This window comes from Mustelus asterias, chromosome 18 (assembly GCF_964213995.1).
Source record: "Mustelus asterias chromosome 18, sMusAst1.hap1.1, whole genome shotgun sequence".
Lineage (NCBI taxonomy): Eukaryota > Metazoa > Chordata > Chondrichthyes > Carcharhiniformes > Triakidae > Mustelus > Mustelus asterias.
This window is the reverse complement of record NC_135818.1, coordinates 37,023,466-37,042,943: the sequence shown is the minus strand read 5'-3', so window position 1 is coordinate 37,042,943 and position 19,478 is coordinate 37,023,466. Positions and strand designations below refer to the sequence as shown.

General features: G+C 41.6%; 1 protein-coding gene across 7 annotated transcripts in view; it reads right to left on the bottom strand.

Annotated features, from left to right (window-relative positions):
• Positions 1-19,478, bottom strand: part of sec23a (Sec23 homolog A, coat complex II component) — a 103,912-nt gene that overhangs the window by 69,032 nt on the left and 15,402 nt on the right. For 2 of the 7 annotated variants that reach the window (XM_078233759.1, XM_078233758.1), the window contains 4 exons: positions 18,524-18,660; positions 8,312-8,553; positions 7,151-7,208; positions 5,256-5,342 (listed from right to left, as the gene is read on the bottom strand). In XM_078233759.1, coding sequence (XP_078089885.1) covers positions 5,256-5,342; positions 7,151-7,208; positions 8,312-8,532 — 366 coding nt within the window. In that variant the 5' untranslated portion in view covers positions 8,533-8,553; positions 18,524-18,660. The remainder of the gene's footprint in view (positions 1-5,255; positions 5,343-7,150; positions 7,209-8,311; positions 8,554-18,523; positions 18,661-19,478) is intronic. The other 5 variants (XM_078233756.1, XM_078233757.1, XM_078233761.1 and 2 more) reach the window with 3 other exon arrangements.

The following is a 19,478-nucleotide window of genomic DNA, read 5'->3' as shown; positions in this document are numbered from 1 at the left end:
CCACCACCACCACATCGGTCCTCCTTTAACTTCTTCATACAATCTTCAATAGCTGTTACTCAGTCCTAAACTCTAACTAAATATTATACACAAGTTGTGCAATTATAAATTGAGTCTCGACATCAACAGGAACTGCAAATAACAAGCAACTCTTTTGGCACAGGCAGCTCATTATTGTTTGCTTACGCAACCTGTCAATAGCAGGTTGATCAGGTACATTGGTGCCTACAGGTTCAAAAACATTTCTTGATTAGCAACACTGACTGCTGAAGCACCTCTCTACTCCTCCAGTTATCCACATATTTATACACAATTTGTCCCTCCAGGTCTACTGGGTACAACAGGAGTTTGGTAACAGAGACAATTCCAGAGATTTAACTTGACACACTACCGTTATGACATCATGTCATATTATTTACTTAACATTGGGTTTTTTTTGCAGTAGTGATGGCACATTGATAAAATCTTGAGGCTTGTGTGCTATGTACAGTTCCAAATATGGTCTTGCATGGAACTCTTTCATACAGGTTTGCTGTGCTTCCATTCGTGTGACCAATTCAGCAGTCTTATTCTGGCACGTAATCTCAGTCTCTTTCGCTATCCGAATTGCTGATTCTGCTGTCAATTTCAACGTTTTTTTACCTCTTCAGTTAATTTGTGATTGCAAAACTTTCTTCTTCAAGTTCTTAATCTCCTGATTCAATTCTTCACTGGAGTTGTTCTCATTTTCTGGTTGCGTTTCATGGAGTTCAGCTTATTCTACATTGCCTCATTAAGTTCTCCTTATTCTTAACTTCATTTTGCCAATTTTTGCAACTGTCCTCCCCCAAAAGGTTGCTGTCAGTCATTTCATATTGTTGTTTTGTCTTCTCTAGAGCTTTAATTTTTTTGCTGATTCCTATTTATGGTCAATAATTTTTAATTTCTGCATTTTTCTGAGTGGAATCCATCATATTCTTACAGGACATATACATTTCATAAATGGAATCTTCATTTTTACTTGCCTTAACTTCAGCTAAACCCTTCAATGTTGGTTGGGTCTGTCTCCAACAAAGTGTTCTCCAATTCTTTCATTGCTCTTAATTTGGTCTTTTGGGGTCTTGCGTCGTCACCCTCCTTCCGGGGTCTTGTGTCATCACCCTCCTTCTTCTGGGGCCTTTCAGTGCCCATCACTGGAGTCTTTCAGGGCATTTTACTGCTTCCTGAGGTCTTCCTGTGCCTCTTCCTGGAGATCTTCATTGCCTATGGACATTTTCTGAGAACTGCCCTCTATCCAAGGTCTTTTCCACTTTCCCTGTCCATTGCCCTCTGTTTCATCTTATGGTTGCAGCTTTAAATGTATTGCCACATTAAACGCATCACCATTTTAAATGCATTACCTCTTTGAAATACATTACATCTTCAAGACTGTCATTTATTTTTAATGCTGTCAGCAGTGTGTTCTCCCATGTTTTTGAAGTTTTGGCACATACCTGCTACTTATCCTCTGAACCTTTTGCAAACTTTCAAAACATCACTTCTTTTTTTAATGTAAAGCTCTCTCAGCAATCTCTGCAGCTTTTGTTATCTGGCCACTTGAGAGAGTCCATTCTTTTGTCTTTTGATGTGCTTTTTTTCATGAATTTCACTGGAGACACAGCACTTTCGATTTGATTTGATTTATTATTGTCACGTATTAACAGTGAAAACTTTTGTTTCTTGCACGTTATACAGACAAAGCATACTGTTCAGAGAGAAGGAAACGAGAGAGTGCAGAATGCAGTGTTGCAGTCATAGCTGGGGTGTAGCAAAAGATCACCCTAATGCAAGGTAAGTCCATTCAAATGTCTGACAGCAGCAGGGAAGAAGCTGTTCTTGAGTTGGTTGGTACGTGACCTCAGACTTTTGGATCTTTTTCCCAAAGGAAGGTGGTGGAAGAGAGAACGTCCTGGCTGCTTTGCCGAGGTAGTGAGAAGTGTAGACAGAGTCAATGGATGGAGGCTGGTTTGCGTGATGGATTGGGCTACATTCGCAACCTTTTGTAGTTCCTTGCAGTCTTGGGCAGAGCAGGAGCCATACCAAGCTGTGATACAACCAGAAAGAATGCTTTCTATGATGCATCTGTAAAAATTGGTGAGTGTCGTAGTTGACATGCCAAATTTCCTTAGTCTTCTGAGAAAGTAGAGACGTTGGTGGGCTTTCTTAACTATAGTGTCGGCATGGAGGGACCAGGGCAGGTTGTTGGTGATCTGGACACCTAAAAACTTGATGCTCTCGACCCTTTCTACTTCGCCCCTGTTGATGTAGACAGGGGCATGTTCTGCTTCCTGAAGTCGATGACTTTGTTTTGTTGACATAGAGGAAGAGATTGTTACCGCACCAGATCACCAGATTCTCTATCTCATTCCTGTACTCTGTCTCATCATTGTTTGAGATCCGACCCACTACGGTGGTGTCGTCAGCAAACTTGAAAATTGAATTGGAGGGGAATTTGGCCACACAGTCAAAGGTATATAAGGAATATAGTAGGGAGCTGAGAACACACCCTTGTGGGCACCGGGGTTGAGGATGATCATAGAGAAGATGTTGCTGCCTATCCTTACAGATTGTGGTCTGAGTTAGGAAGTTCAGGATCCAGTCGAGAGGGAGGTGCCGAGGCCCAGGCCACGGAGTTTGGATACAAATTTCGTGGGTATAACGGTGTTGAAGGTTGAGCTGTGGTCAATAAATGGGAGTCTGACAACGGTGTCCTTGTTATCTAGGGTTGGGTGCAGGGATAGGGAGATGGCGTCTACTGTGGACCTGTTGCAGTGGTAGGCAAACTGTAGTGGATCCAGGTCATCCGGAAGGCTGGAATTGATTCGTGCCATGACTAGCCTTTTGAAGCACTTCACAATGATGGATGTCAGAGCCATCAGCCGATAGTCATTCAGGCATGCTGCTTGGTTTTTCTTAGGTACCAGGATGATGGTCATCTTCTTGAAGCAGATAGGGACCTCAGATTGTTGTAAAGAGAAGTTGAAGATGTCTGTGAATACCTCCACCAGCTGATCCCCACAGGATCTGAGTGCACGTCTGGGTACCCCATCCGGACCAGTCGCTTTCCATGGGTTGACCTTCGAGAAAGCTGCTCTGACATCTGCAATGACGACCCCAGATACAGGTTCATCCAGGGCTTCCAGGGTGGACGGCATTCTCTCACTGACCTGTTGCTCAAACGGGTGTAGAATGCATTGAACACATCAGGGATGGGTGTGTTGGAGCCAGTGATTTTACATGCTTTCATCTTGAAGCCTGTTATGTCTTGCAGACCTTGCCATGGTCGGCGGGGGTCGGTGTGGCTAGCCTGAGACTCTGGCTTGGTCCGGTACTGTCTTTTGGCATCTTGGTGGATCTCCTTAGCTCGTATCTGGCTTTCTTGCATGGGTCAGTGTCACCTGACTTGAACACCTCAGACCTGGACTTCAGCAAGCAGTGGATATCCCTGTTCATCCATGGTTTCTTGTTGGAGAACACACGGATTTGCTTCTTTGGCACACAATCTTCTACACACTTACTAATGAAGTCAGTTACTGTAGTGGCGTACTTGTTCAGGCTGGTCGCAGAGTTTTTAAAATACTGACCAGTCCACTGATTCCAAGCAGCCCTGTAGAAGTCCCGGTGAGTCTAACCTCAGTGGTTGGTAAGCTGATGGAGAAGATCCTGGAGACCTAATAGAGGTATATAAGATGTTGAGAGGCATAGATCGGGTGGACTCTGAGGCTTTTTCCCAGGGTGGAAATGGCTGCTACGAGAGGACACAGGTTTAAGGTGCTGGGGGGTAGGCACAGGGGAAATGTTAGGGGGAAGTTTTTCACAGAGGGTGGTGGGCGAGTGGAATCGGCTGCCGTCAGTGGTGGTGGAGGCAAACTCAATAGGGTCTTTTGAGAGACTCCTGGATGAGTACATGGGACTTGATAGGATGGACGGTTATAGGTAGGCCTAAAAGGTAGGGATAGGTTCGGCACAACTTGTGGGGCCAAAGGGCCTGTTTTGTGCTGTAGTTTTTCTATGTCTCTAAGATCATCCACCCCCTCAGATCGACATTGCACGACTCTCTTTGATGGATTCTCCCGCTTCGGTTTTTGCTTGTAAGCCGGGAACAGGAGCACAGCCTTGTAGTCTGATTTGCCAAAGTGTGGGCGTGCGATAGAGTGGTAGGCATGTTTGATATTTGTGTAGCGATGGTTTAGGATTTTTGGGCCTCTGGTGGAACAGGAGACGTGTTGGTGGACCAAGGTGCCGTTATTTTCAAAGCTTTCTAACATTTAAAAAACAAGTTGGGGACTTCACCCTGACCCCCCACTTCAAGACACCCGAACTTTGCTGCTTGCAGTTCCTCAGTGCAGGGACCACAACACAGAACCTCCACAAGCTCAGTTGTTATCAGAAGCCTGGCAATCTCAGCCTCGTCATTTTTCCATGGTTCTGGGACATGTCTTGCAGTTCCTTGGGGCATGTTTTTTTCCCACTCAAAACACTGTGCCCTCTTCTGTTTTTAAATTTTTGCAGCATTTTTTTGTTTTTTAAAAACTTGATTTCCACTTTTCCTTGAACAGAAAATCACAGCTCTTGCCTCTGAATGTTAGTTTCCTCTTAATTTTTTTTCTAGATGCATTTCTCAACTTCTGACTGTACTGGTCAACCCAGGCTCGTTCCGAGTCCGTCCCACAGGGTCTGGCAATATCTCAACATCAGAAATGTAAGACAGGCACCCAGATGAGTAATTTTTCTTCTGGATTTGAATTGAAACAAGTGTCGCGCCAGAGGCTGTGTCCTCATAATCCATTTCATCCTCGTCGCCAAATGTAATGATGCACGCTCCCCAACTAACCTGGCCACTCACATTGCTATTTAGAAGACCAAATCAAGCACCAAGGTGTAAAATTATGCGGCAAATTGATCAGAACAGGGTTACCAGAGACTACTAGTATCATACTGGCATTATAAAGTTCAATTACATTAAAGGAAAATAAGACCTTTTAAATAGTTCTGGTTAAGTAATTCCAAAATAACAAATGTATTGCATAACCTCTGAAGATTGGGCAAATAAAATGGAACCATTAGCCAAATATATTAAATCAAACAAGAAGTTGAGGCACAGTACCACAAGTTATCTTAACGGTTTTGGAGTGGAAACATCAGTTTTCCTTTCAATGGTTTTTAATTCAGTAATTTGCTAACAGTACAATCACCCAAAGTCCCACCAAGTATAAATTGTGATTCAACAGTCCTACCTGGACTACATATTCAATTGTGGAAAACTGTGGTAAAAGTTCCGCTGGTTGATTCATCTCAGATATCCCGGAATAGGAAGGGGGAAACTGTTTTTAAATTAAAAAAATTGCATCAAAATAGGTATTTTGAAAGCTACAGATAACTCTTCTCTTCCATGCAAAACACCTCTTTCATTCACTTTTTGAGTATTTGACCCAGTTGGATATGCTATATTCTGTACTGTAAACTGGAGTAAGGATAAGCTGATTAGGGATAGGTTCCATTCGGACTAGGGAAGGATAAACAGAACATCCACAAAGACTTTAAACTAGCAAGGGAGTTTGGGGACAGTGGGGGGAGGAAGGTGGAGGCTTAAGTTATCTGGGTCAAGTTAGCTTGATCTGGGTTTCAGACAAAGCTCGGCACAACATTGTGGGCTGAAGGGCCTGTTCTGTGCTGTACTGTTCTATGTTCCAAGTGGAAAATGCAGTATAAATAATATTTCAAATACAAACAAAAGGGTAAAAGATTAGAGTAACAGTTAAAATGGTGCTGTAGGCACTACAGGCAGAGAGAAAATTGAACCAGGAAAGAAAAATTAAAACCACGTGCATGAAACATTAGAGAAGGACAGGATGCATGGCAGCTTCTACAAATGCACCGAGGATAAAGAACACATTGAATGAATTGTTTATAGTTATGCCTGACATATAATCTTATAAAGTTCTCTCGATTGCAGGACTGTTTCTTTAAATTGGAAAATTGCTCATATCACATCTTTACCAAGAAAGGTGGGAGTGGAAAACCAGGGAATTATAGAATTACAGAACCGGGGAATTAGCCTAATATCTGTTGTTGGTAAATTAATGGAGTCTATAATTAAGGTTTGGATGACTGAAGACCTTCAAATTTTTCAGCTAAACAGAGAACAGCCAGCAGGGATTTGTAAATCCTGTGTATGTCACGCCTGATTGAATTTTATAAAAGTGTTACATAGGGAATGATTATGGATATTAAATGGACTGCCTTTTGTCCAAATTTATAATGACACAAAATAATTAGCATTGTAAGTGGTGTAGTTTGAAATGCAAAATAATAAGATATCAACAGATGTCAGAACAAATGGAAAAAATCGTGGCAAATTGATTTAAATGTAGAAGAGTGTGAGGTCATTCACTTTGAACCAAAAGGGGATAGAAGAAAATACTTTCTAAATAAAGAAGAATGTCATAAATTTCTAATTCTGGCTATACAAAGCCCAGATCATATCTGGACTACTCTGAGCAGCAGTTCTCAGTACGATACCTTAGGAAGGATATGTTGATTTTGGAGGGAGTGCAGTATAGATATACCAAAATGATATCTAGACTCCCAAATTAAGAGGAGAGGTGACACAAACTAGGGCTGTAGTCCCCGGAATTTAAATAGTTGAGGGATGATTTGATCAACATTTTCAAGACATTACAGGGAATTGATGGAGGGAAATTATTGCCACCGATTTCAAAGTCTGAGACTAAATGGGGCACGGTTAAAAATCATAGCAAGATCTCCCAGGAGTGAAATTAGAAAACACTTCTACACACAAAGGACAGTAGAAGTGATGCTAGATCAATTGTTACTCTTAAATTTGAACTTAATGATATATTTGATAAACAAAATCTAAGGAAAATGAGGCAAAGGCAGGTATATGGAGTTTGGTTCCAGATCAGTAATGTGGTGATTGAACAATAATAAAACAGAATCAAGGGGCCAAATGGCCTACATTCCTATTCTCCAATACAAAGGTTGAAGTAACACATGGATCTAAAACAATATTTTGTCAATAATTAAAGACATTATTATAGATTCATGTCATAAACACTTCCCATACAATGTATTCATGTTACAATGTAACAAATAACCAAGTGCATCTTACCTGATTTCTCTGATAGCAGAAATTACAAGCCCACAATTTTGCTTTGTAATCTACTTGGCTGGAAACAAACAAAAACCAGTTAGGGAAAATAATAAGTAAAGCTTATTCTACCAGTGTAGAAATCTGTGCCTTACTCAATTTATAAATAATTACTATGGAGTCAATTTTACCCAGTTTTTTTAAAACACATATCAGCAGTCATCTTCAAATTTCTCTTCTTAACAGTTATAAGATGATCACACCATAACTTGACCTCAATGCCAATTCTGCTGGTGTGAGCTAATAATGTGGAGATGCCCCTTCATCAGGTGAGACACCTTATGAAGGAGCAGCGCTCCGAAAGCTAGTGGCTTTTGCTACCAAATAAACCTGTAGGACTTTAACCTGGTGTGAGCTAACACAGGGATGTCACAAAACCAATTTACCACAAGGATCATCATGAAAAATCCACAGAAGCAAACCTCCAACCCGTGTACTATGTGGGAATACCATTTTTTCACCTCCCTGGTAGGAGAACACTAGCAAAGATTAGGGGGTCAAACATGGGGCCTTTCTGGTCATGTACGGCTCAGTGCCTCACCACGTTTTCCATTTATCCTACAAGTCATCAGGAGTTCAGCCTAACAGGCATTGTGGAGGTGCACAACTGTATTAAAGCAAGACTGAATGACTGGATTAAGCACTTTGTGCTCAGAAGGTAAATGCTCAAAATGTTAACTTGTCTTTTCTCTTCATTTTTATTTGTTCACTGGAAGTGGGCGTCACTGACTAGGCCAGTATTTATTACCCATCCCTAATTGAGACAGCGATGGTGAGCTGCCTTCTTAAACCACTGCAGTCCTTTCATTGTAGGAACATGGTGCTGTTAGGAAGGGAGCTCCGGGATTTGGATCCAGCGACAGGAACAGTTTCAAATCAGAAGAGATTCTATAAGAGCAGCATTTCCAGTATTTCCAATTTCTTCCTATTGATCTTTATTTATACGAATTGCAAGAATCTTTAAGAACTGCTAAGATGTGAATTCCAATCCTTTGTACCGAAACAAAATTTGTAAAGTCCTTATCGAAAAAATATAATACTAGATAAAGAGCTGTTACTTATGCTGCAGTATGAGATATTTATTGGTCAATTATTTTGTTTGAATCTGTATGCCTGGCTTACCATAACGGATTCAAAACTGCACGGCAGGTTGCTCTACTGCAAAGCACAGGTTCATATTGAATTGGAGGCAAGTCAGGTCGCTCTTTTAAAGGTGTAAACAAGGTACCCAAAGGAACAACCATTCGGGTTGCTTCTAAACGACTCGACGGCCAAACATTCCAGCTTAACCGGACTCCATCCCGATCTTCATTCTGCTGGATGAACTCTATAAAAGTTGCCATTGTGACTGCACAATCTTAAATCTGAAAGAAAATAATCCACTGTTTAAAAATGTACTAAAACGAAGTTCCAAGCTTATGTTTTAATGTTAATGAAGGTGCAAGTTACAAATTACAACATTCAATTATAGATTTGTGTCTGTGATACTTGAACTCATGTAATTTAAAATGCTATAAATTTGAGCTGAGTAGCAAGGGCTGAACTGTGAGCTGTAAGAAAGCAATGGAAAATGTGCTTGGCCAGAAGTGTGTTCAGTCTTGAAGCGCCGTTGGACAAGACTTTATCCCCGAAAATACATACTTGTGCTGAGTAAAAGTATTTGTTGAAATCTTGGGAAAGTTTGGTGCTAGCGGGAGTTCAGGTTCACACCTACATTTAACTTGACACGGATGCAAGAACCTTGTTGACAAAAGTGGAATGTGAGGTGTGGATGGCCATCGATCCTCGGTGTATTCAGGAACAGAACATTCATTTTAAACTGGAAATTAACCGTAGTAACGTAAAATGTGAGACGGCAAGTCAACAGCCCATTGATCGAATTGGAGAGAAAACGAATTGGGAGATGCAAAACAGGCTGTCCACTCGTTATCACCAATCACACAAAGATCAACCTCTGAAGGTCTGAAAATTGAGCCTCTGGAGAACTGGATGTCTGTTTGAGCAGCAACTAGCCACATTGCACAGCATCAGATGAGGGCTTTCTGACGTCACACTCCAGAATGCAGTCACCCAGTTGCCAGCATCAGATGGTTCACAACACAGAGATAATATAAAGAAAGCTGCATGTGACCATCCACAGGGCAGGGACCCAAGTTCCTTGAACTGTTCAACAGTTACACAGGTTCAGATTTTCTCCACTACACAGAGGCTCATAATGAAAATCGTGGAAATGGCCGAGTTCCCCAAGTCCTGCCCCCAAACCGAGCATTCTCCACCTCTGCAGGGCTGGCACTGAAGTCCTGCCGGGGGTTCAGCATGTGCAATCGTGGAGACAGCCGGCCATTTAAATCACCACTTACCTCCACTGACTCGACATATTTTAACCTTAGCTGCGTGAATCCCAGAGTGCACAGGGCAGACCAGGTAAGAGGAGATCTGAACTTGGTGGATTCTTTGGATAGTCAGGGTCCCTTATGAAGGGGTAAGGTATAATTTTAGATAGGGTCCCAAGATACCTCTGGGACAGGTCAGGGCTACTTAGAATTAAACATGATTATGCACTTTTTACACACAAACTGTCCAGCTGCCTAAGAACTGGTCAGCTGTCCAGATAATGTTCAAGGATACTAGGTGGGGTGGCATGGAAGGGGCAAGGGCAGTGTGTGGGAGGCATGAGTTCATACTAAGTTGGCATGGGGTATGAGGGGCCATGGAATGGTTAGAGGAGTATAGGTGGCCATGAGTGGGGCATAAGGAGTGTGTTGTGTGTCGGGGGGAGGGGGCAGTGTTTTCTGCTTTAGTGCCAAGGCACAAAGGCAGGTCTTGGGTGCACCCTGAATTCTGTTCCAGCCACCCCTCTCCACCCGCCTAATTTAATTAGATTAAACAGTGGACATTAACTAAGGATTCATTTGGGCGACTATGAATAGGAACAATCTGGAACCGGGGTTTGTAACATATACTTCTGAATAAATGCTTATGAAAGTGTGCAGTGATCGGCTGTTGTTTAATCCTTCACCATCAGCTTTCTGAAGAGCAACAGTGACACTGGCTCAGGAGAGGGTCACCCAGGACAAGGGGCTAACCAGAGGTGAGAGAGAGACAGGCGAATTACAAGAATAGGAGAGTGCTAGTAGTTTACATTTCTACAGTCATGGGAGAGATGCCCTTTGTTGCAATCATGACCTGCCATCTAGAAGTGATAAATCGCCTTCCTGATACCAGGGTACGTCATGGGTAGGAGGAAATAAATTACTGACCTGAAGTGGCACCAAGTCCTTGAGGGTCGAGGAACATATCAATAAAACAATGGAGAAAAATTTAAACTAATGAGGCTGGGAAATGGGGAAAGTCTAGGTTTGCGATCAATATTAATGAAGTTATTGGGATAGAAGTAAAAGGCTCAACTGAGGCATAGTGAGACAATACTAACAAAGCAAATCTGGTCCAATAAATCTGTATGACTAGAACACTTCAATTTTACAGTTTGCTACACTAATGTTCACATAACAGAGTTAAAGCTGGATTGGCAGGGGAATGAGAACCTGAGGGCAAATTCAGAGCAGGTGATAGAAAATTAAGTGAGTGACTCAGAGACAGAAGGAGGATGGGTTAAGAAGTGTACAGGAATTTGGCAATGTTAAATGGTACAAGTATACAAATGCAAAGTATAGCACAAAGTTGATCAGCTGAGGGCATGGATAGAAACAAAGAAGCATGATATCACCGCTATAATGGAAACTTGGCTTAAAGAGGTGCAAAAATGGCAGCTCAACGTTCCTGGATGGAGAGTTTTTATGATGTGGAGATGCCGGCGTTGGACTGGGGTAAACACAGTAAGAAGTTTAACAACACCAGGTTAAAGTCCAATAGATTTATTTGGTAGCAAAAGCCACAAGCTTTCGGAACCTTAAGCCCCTTCCTCAGGTGAGTGGGAATTCTGTTCACAAACAGGGCATATAAAGACACAAATTCAATTTACAAAATAATGGTTGGAATGCGAATACTTACAGCTAATCAAGTCTTTAAGATACAAACAATGTGAGTGGAGAGAGCATCAAGACAGGCTAAAGAGATGTGTATTGTCTCCAGACAGGACAGCCAGTGAGACTCTGCAGGTCCAGGCAAGCTGTGGGGATTACAGATAGTGTGACATGAACCCAATATCCCAGTTGAGGCCGTCCTCATGCGTGCGGAACTTGGCTATCAGTTTCTGCTCAGCGACTCTGCGCCGTCGTGTGTCGTGAAGGCCGCCTTGGAGAACGCTTACCCGAATATCAGAGGCCGAATGCCCGTGACCGCTGAAGTGCTCCCCAACAGGAAGAGAACAGTCTTGCCTGGTGATTGTCGAGCGGTGTTCATTCATCCGTTGTTGCAGCGTCTGCATGGTTTCCCCAATGTACCATGCCTCGGGACATCCTTTCCTGCAGCGTATCGGGTAGACAACGTTGGCCGAGTTGCAAGAGTATGTACCGTGTACCTGGTGGATGGTGTTCTCACGTGAGATGATGGCATGTGTCGATGATCCTCCACTCACATTGTTTGTATCTTAAAGACTTGATTAGCTGTAAGTATTCGCATTCCAACCATTATTCTGTAAATTGAGTTTGTGTCTTTATATGCCCTGTTTGTGAACAGAATTCCCACTCACCTGAGGAAGGGGCTTAAGGCTCCGAAAGCTTGTGGCTTTTGCTACCAAATAAACCTGTTGGACTTTAACCTGGTGTTGTTAAACTTCTTACTATCCAGAAACATACAGGGCAAGGTAAGGCAGAAAAAGAAAGCTAATGACATTATCAAAAAGCTTAATACTGTAGAAAGCCTAGAGGAGTATACAAAGTCCAGGGGTGAAGTAAAAATGGAAATTAGGAAGGCAAAGAGAGGGTATGAAAAAAATTGACAGATAAAAACACCAAAAAAAACCCACAGATTCTTTGCTCGTACATTAAGAGCAAGAGAATAAGGAGGAAAGGATAGGGTCTATCACAGATGTACATGATTAACCTATGCATCGATGCAGAAGATGTGGACAGAGTTCACAAGGAGTACTTTGTCTCTGTCTTCACCAAGGAGAAGAATGGTGCAGACATTCTAATTAATGAGTGTGAAATATTAGATCCAATAAGCATTGAGAGATTAAGTACTGGAGGGACCGACATCGTTGAAGGCAAATATATCACCAGGGCCAGATGGATTGCATCCCTGGCTTTAAAAGGAAGCAGGGGAGGAAATAGTGGATGCTCGGAGGATCATTTTCCTATCCTCACTAGATATCAGAGGATTGAAGCTCTGCGAACGCTGTACCATTATTTTAAAAGGGTGCGAGCGATGGGCCAGAAAATTATAGTCCAGTCAGTCTGACTTCGGTAGTGGGCAAATTCTAAGAGACAGACAGGATCACTTCGAAAGGCACGGATTGATCAGGATAATCAGCATGATTTGCTTAGGGGAACATCTTGTTTCTTCCTCAAAATGTTTGATGCAGTTAGTAAGACATGAAGGACTGATGACGGCAGAGCAGTGGATGTTGTCTACATGGATTTGAGCAAAGCATTTGATATGGTCCCATATGGCAGACTAGTCAGAAAAGTGAAATCCTATGGTATACAGAGGAAAGTGGTGGAGTTGGATCCAAAATTGACTCAAACAGGAAAAAAAGGCTAATAGTCGATGGCTTTTTTTGCACATGGAAGCGGTTTACAATGATGTTCCACAGGGCTCAGTGTTAGACCCTTGCTGTTTGTTGTACATGTTAATGATTTTGATTTAAAATTGTGGGAGACCTGATTGAGAAATTTGCAGGTGACACAAAAGTCAGCCATCTAGTGATGGTGTTGTCTCTAAAATTATATCAATGGTTTGGCTCAGTGCGCAGAAAAGTGGCAAATGGAACTCAATCTGAGAAGTATGAGGTAATGTTTTTGGAGTAGGCAAACAAAGCTAGAGAATACACACTAAATGGGAGTATTTTGAGTACTTTAACCCAAAGGCAGTGAGAGATCTTGGGCTGTATGCTTACAGGATCCTGAAGAGGTGGATAAGGTGGCAAAGAAAGCGGAGGAATGATTTCCTTTATTGGACAAGGTATTGAATACAAAAGCATAGATGTAATGCTGGAACTTATAAAATGTTAGGCCACAGCTGGAAATTTGTGTACAGTCTGGTCACTCACTACCTTACAGGAAGGACATAATTGCTTTGGAGAGAGCACAGCGGAGATTTACAAGAATGTTGCCAGGGTTTGAAAATTGCAGTAATGAGGAAACACTGGAAAGGTTAGGGCTGCTTTCCTTGGAACAGAAGAGGCTAAGGGGTGACCTAATTGAGGTGTACAAAATTATGAGGGTTGTAGATAGGTCTTTCCTTGCTGCCCCGTTTCCCTCGCTGCAGGATCAATTATCAAGGGTCAGAGATTTAAGGTCATTCGGAGAAGGATTAGAGGCAACATCAGGAAAAACCTTTTCACCCAGAGGGTAGTGGGCATCTGGAGTTCACTGCCCGGATGGTGGTTGAGGTAGAAATGCTCAACTTATTTATAAGGTACCTGGATCAGTTGAAGTGCTCTAACTTGCAAGGCTACAGACCAGGTGCTGGAAAGTTGGATATTTTCTTTCTTTTTTGGCCAACGTAGACACAATGGGCTGAATGGCCTCTTTCTGTGCAGTAATTTTTCTATGGTTCTATACTAAACAGTTCAAACAATGAAGGGGTGAGAGGAAAGAAGCAATTGAGCATTCTACTTATCAGAGGTGGCACAGTAGTTAGCACTGCTGCCTCACAACGCCAGGGACCCAGGCTCAATTCCGGCGTCGGGTCACTGTCTGTGTGGAGTCTGCATGTTTTCTCCGTGTCTGCGTGGATTTCCTCTGGGTGCTCCAGTTTCCTCCCACAGTCTGAAAGATGTGCTGATTACGTGCATTGGTCATGCTAAATTCTCCCTCAGTGTACCCAAACAGGCACCAGTATGTGGTGACCAGGGGATTTTCACAGTAACTTCATTGCAGTGTTAATGTAAGCCTACTTGTGACCCTAATAAACTTTTAAAACTTTAATGAATCCACTTGTGTATCATGCAAGGACAAATACCTAAGGTCTACCCCTAGTCAAGATTTGATATTGGGTTTTCCAAAGAAAAATAATCTAATAGGGATAAAATTGTAATAAAACAGACTGAGTATTTAAATATTCAAAACTGTCTAAATTACAAATATACATACATCAGGTCCTGAAAGTACCAGGCATTTTTTGTTAAATATCAATAAAATTGTGAACTTATATTTTAATATTTCTGGCAACACATTCTTTCCATCGACACTTGTAGATTAAAAGATAGCATTGTGCCCATCCTAAGAACTGCGTAACAATCTCCTATCATATAACGTGATACATTGAGCTGAGTGTACATGAACTCAGACTTTGTTCTTACAGATCACCAAGTATTAAGACATCAGATAAGTTCTTTGAGCTTTATTCATGAGGTGAACTAGGCGATTAGATACTGTGCCAAATTACTGTTGGACTCTCTTTAGACTGCATAAAATTAGCAATCAATTCACCCTAAACAGATGAATCAAAACTATGGCTATAGGCAGCAATCTCAATCTACTGACACAGTCAACCTTGCTGACATTCAATTATTTCTTCTGTCAAACAAAATATCTATGATACTTAGAACACTAAACTGATGCCCCATAACTCAGATTGATCACAAAATCAAAATGGAAACATCACATAATCTGTCTCATTAGGGGTGGTGGTGGTTGTGGGAGGGGGTGCAAGGGATAGAACAAGGGAAACAATTCTTGCCACTACACTGTCGAACAAACAGGTGGAAGCTCTTCCTGCAGTTGCCAAGAAAAATATAGATCTAGAAAGCAATCTTGGATACCAGAGTTTGGTTGCGAATATCGCCATGACAAATACGTCAATCTTATTTATAGAATGAAAGAACTTTATCATGCCACTTTTAAATGTAGGACAGAAGAGCAGAAGTAGGCCATTCAGCTCATTGAATCTGGTCTGTTATTCAGTGAGATCATGACTGATTTGGCAATCCACAACTCCACTTTCCCACCATATCTCCATCGCCCTAGATTAAATTTCTGCCTATCTCAGCCTTGAAGAAACTTAACAACCCTATTTCTATCGCTGTCTACAGTAAAGAATTCCATAAATTCATTACTCTCAGAGAAGAAATTCCTCCTCATCTTGGTCTTAAATGGGCCAGCCTTATTCTGCAATGCAATAGGGCGGCACGGTGGTTAGCACTGCTGCCTCACAGCGCCAGGGACCCAGGTCCGATTCTCGCCTTGGGTCACTGTCTGTGTGGAGTTTGCACGTTCTCCCCGTGTCTGCATGGGTTTCCTCCGGGTGCTCCGGTTTCCTCCCACAGTCCAAAGATGTGCAGGTTAGGTTGATTGGTGATGATAAATTGACCCTAGTGTCAGGGGGATTAGCAGGGTAAATATGTGGGGTTACGGGAATAGGGTCTGGGTGGGATTGTTGTCGGTGCAGACTGGATGGGCCGAATGGCCTCCTTCTGCACTGTAGGGATTCTATTCTATGAATTATGCCCTCTGGTCCGAGATTGAGCCATAAGGGGAAACAACCTTTCAGCATCTCCCCTGTGAAGCCTAATACATTTGTGAGGCATGATTTCCCCTTCATGAAGCCATGCTGACTCTGCTTGAATTTATTATATATTCATCCTTTATAATGGACTGATTGTTTTACTATTTTTGGAATATTGGTATCTTGCACCATGGAAGATATGGTGGAAGTGACACAAAATATTTAACTCCTCTGCCATATCCTGGATCATGATGTGGAGATGCCAGCATTGGACTGAGGTAAACACAGTAAGAAGTCTAACAACACCAGGTTAAAATCCAACAGGTTTATTTGGTAGCAAAAGCCACTAGCTTTCGGAACAGCCTGTTCCGAAAGCTAGTGGCGTTTGCTACCAAATAAACCTGTTGGACTTTAACCTGGTGTTGTTAGACTTCTTACTGTGTATATCATGGATCCCCATTATTATTTCCCCAGTCTCATTCTCAGTCTCATTCTCTATGTTCACTTTGGGGTCCTCGTGCATTTATTTTGTGCTGAATACTATGTGCATTTAAGTGAAGAACCATTAATCTTGCCTTTTGACCATTATTTGGCCCTTTGATCTCTTTTTTTAAAAATGTTTGTCCTTTCCGGTGTCCATGAACCAATACCCACTTCTCCCACACTGGTTTATAAGCCACATATTCATCTCTCTAATTTTATGTATCCTATGCCAATATGCACGCAGTTCAAGTAATAATCCAGAGATTATAACCTTGGAAGTTCTGTTGTTTAATTTAGTGCCTGGCTCCTCAAACTCTTTGTGCAGAACCTCTTTCCTCATTCTACCTATATTATTGATATCTACATGGACCATGACGACGGGATCCCCCGCTTACATAACTGATCAAAAAGATTTGGATATATATTGATGTCATTACATTTCCATGAACTGCCCCAAAGCAGTTCACGTAAAACCAATTAATCTGAAGTGCAGTGACCTAAATAGCAGTATTCAGCAGTGATTCCTTGTACATCAAGTTCCCTTACACAACTATGAATTTCCAGTTAACTTTCAAACCATAAGCTCTTTAATATTCACCCAAACTACTGGAGCAAGAAAATGGGCCTTGGTTTAAGAGGAGTAACAAAGGGACTTTATACAAATAAATGTTTAAAATAATATGCAAGTTAAATTTTTGCACACCCTGTTCACTTATGTTTCAGCGTGTGCAATAATGTTGCATAATCTTGGTCACACTTTGGCACTTGCAATTTGGTTATGAACGACTCTGAAATATTGCTTCCTAACTTCCATTTCTGTGCACAATAATGAAGAGCTGCCCAAAAAGAATGCCATGTAACAATCTTTCCAGTCAAACTCCTATTACTCTTACTCATGGCTTTGTGCCAGATAATCAGCACTCTAGCCATGTATCTACATTTCCCTTAATTATGGATAGTTTTATCTTTGCCATGTCATGCAACAACCCATTACATTACTAGTGAACTTTGTTCTCCATGATTCTGAAGGAACATGAAGCTGTTTGGTTACATACAGGGTTTCAGATAAAATACAGGGGCATTCATCCGTGTGCTGCAAAAATGTTCACCTTATTTGTACAAGCTGCATACTTGAGGTCATATTACTGAACCCCCTTCCAATTTGAAAGTTAAATTTCACTGCATATTGAGTGTTGAAAAATTAGAATCACTTGACAGCTGTTTAACTCATGCTGGTTAGGTGCATTGGCCATGCTAAATTCTCCCTTAGTGTACCCAAACAGGTACTGGAGTGTGGTGACTAGTGGATTTTCATGGTAACTTCATTGCAGTGTTAATGTAAGCCTACTTGTGACACTAATAAGTAAGTTTAAACTTAGTCAATCTCAGTTAGTGTATCATTTCTCAGGCAAAAAGGCCACAACTGTATGCAAGACTCCTGATGTAGTCTCGATAGTGCCTTTATCATTTCAGCTGGGCTCTTATACCCCAAATCTCTGCAACAAAGGCCAACATGACAATTCCCGTTGTGATTCAAGTAAAAGGAACCAAAAATCTCTCAACACCAATATATTACTAGTTTCACATCTTTGAAAAAATGTTCTGCGTTTCCATTCTTCACTAGAGTGAATAATTCCACACTTTCCCACATTACTCCCCATCTGCTATCTTCTTAACCAATCACTTAAACTAAAGACTATACAATGATTACGAATACTTGTTTTTGTAATAAACACATTTTAGCTACATTAGTAAAACTGCAAGTTACCACTCAAATATATCAAGGATTTTTTTTTAAAAAGAGGTTTTAAAATTCTGTCAATTGAACTGGTGCATAGGACATTTGTATTTGGTGATATATAAATGAGGTAGAGCAAGAAAAAAACCTTGTTAAAATTAGTGCAATTGTGCCTGCAATTTGCACCCGAATTACAACACGAAGTGGGAACTCTTGACCAAAATTAAATTTGTATCACTTGGCGAGATCACGTGGAGCTGAACAGTGGTGGGAAATCCATGTTGGGATCAATGCTCCCTTGAATTTCTCTCTAAGCTCCCTGTATGACCGGCCCATTTATTCAACCAAGCAGTCCTTTAAGATGGTCACATATCACAGAATCCTTATTGTGCAGGAGGCCATTTGGCTTGAGTCTGCACTGGCTCTCTGAAAGAGCATTCTACTTAGTCCCACTCCCCTGCCTTATCCCCATAACCTTGCACATTCTCTCTTTTCAGATAGCAATCCAATTCCATTTTGAATACCCCACTGAACTTCAATACCTCTATGAGGTCTCCTCTCAACCTTCTTTTCTTCAAAGAAAACTGTTCGAACCGCTCCAATCTACCCTCTTTATCCTGGAGTCATTCCTGTAAATCCGCTCTTCAATGCCTTCACATCATTCCTCAAGCAGCCAAAACTAGAGGCAGTACTCCAGATGAGAGAAACCTAATTAGTGACTTATACAACATGACCCCCTCACATGCATACATGTTAAAGAGAATGTTGCTTGCGTACATTCTTGCATGGCACATTACTGACTGCAGTGTGATTGTTTACCCATAAACTTAGAGAATGTTAGTTGGGACTAATAACACTGGAAGAAGAAAATTTGGCACACTGCAAAGAGTTTTGCAATTAGGAGATAGATCAAAGAGCAAGGCCTCAAAGGGTAATAATCTCAAGTTAAATCCGTGCCATGCACTGGTCTGGATAGGATTAGTAATCATGATGTGGAGATGCCGGCGTTGGACTGGGGTAAACACAGTAAGAAGTTTAACAACACCAGGTTAAAGTCCAACAGGTTTATTTGGTAGCAAAAGCCACACAAGCTTTCGAGGCTCTGAGCCCCTTCTTCAGGTGAGTGGGAATTCTGTTCACAAACAGAACTTATAAGACACAGACTCAATTTACATGAATAATGGTTGGAATGCGAATACTTACAACTAATCCAGTCTTTAAGAAACAAAACAATGGGAGTGGAGAGAGCATCAAGACAGGCTAAAAAGATGTGTATTGTGAGACAATACACATCTTTTTAGCCTGTCTTGATGCTCTCTCCACTCCCATTGTTTTGTTTCTTAAAGACTGGATTAGTTGTAAGTATTCGCATTCCAACCATTATTCATGTAAATTGAGTCTGTGTCTTATAAGTTCTGTTTGTGAACAGAATTCCCACTCACCTGAAGAAGGGGCTCAGAGCCTCGAAAGCTTGTGTGGCTTTTGCTACCAAATAAA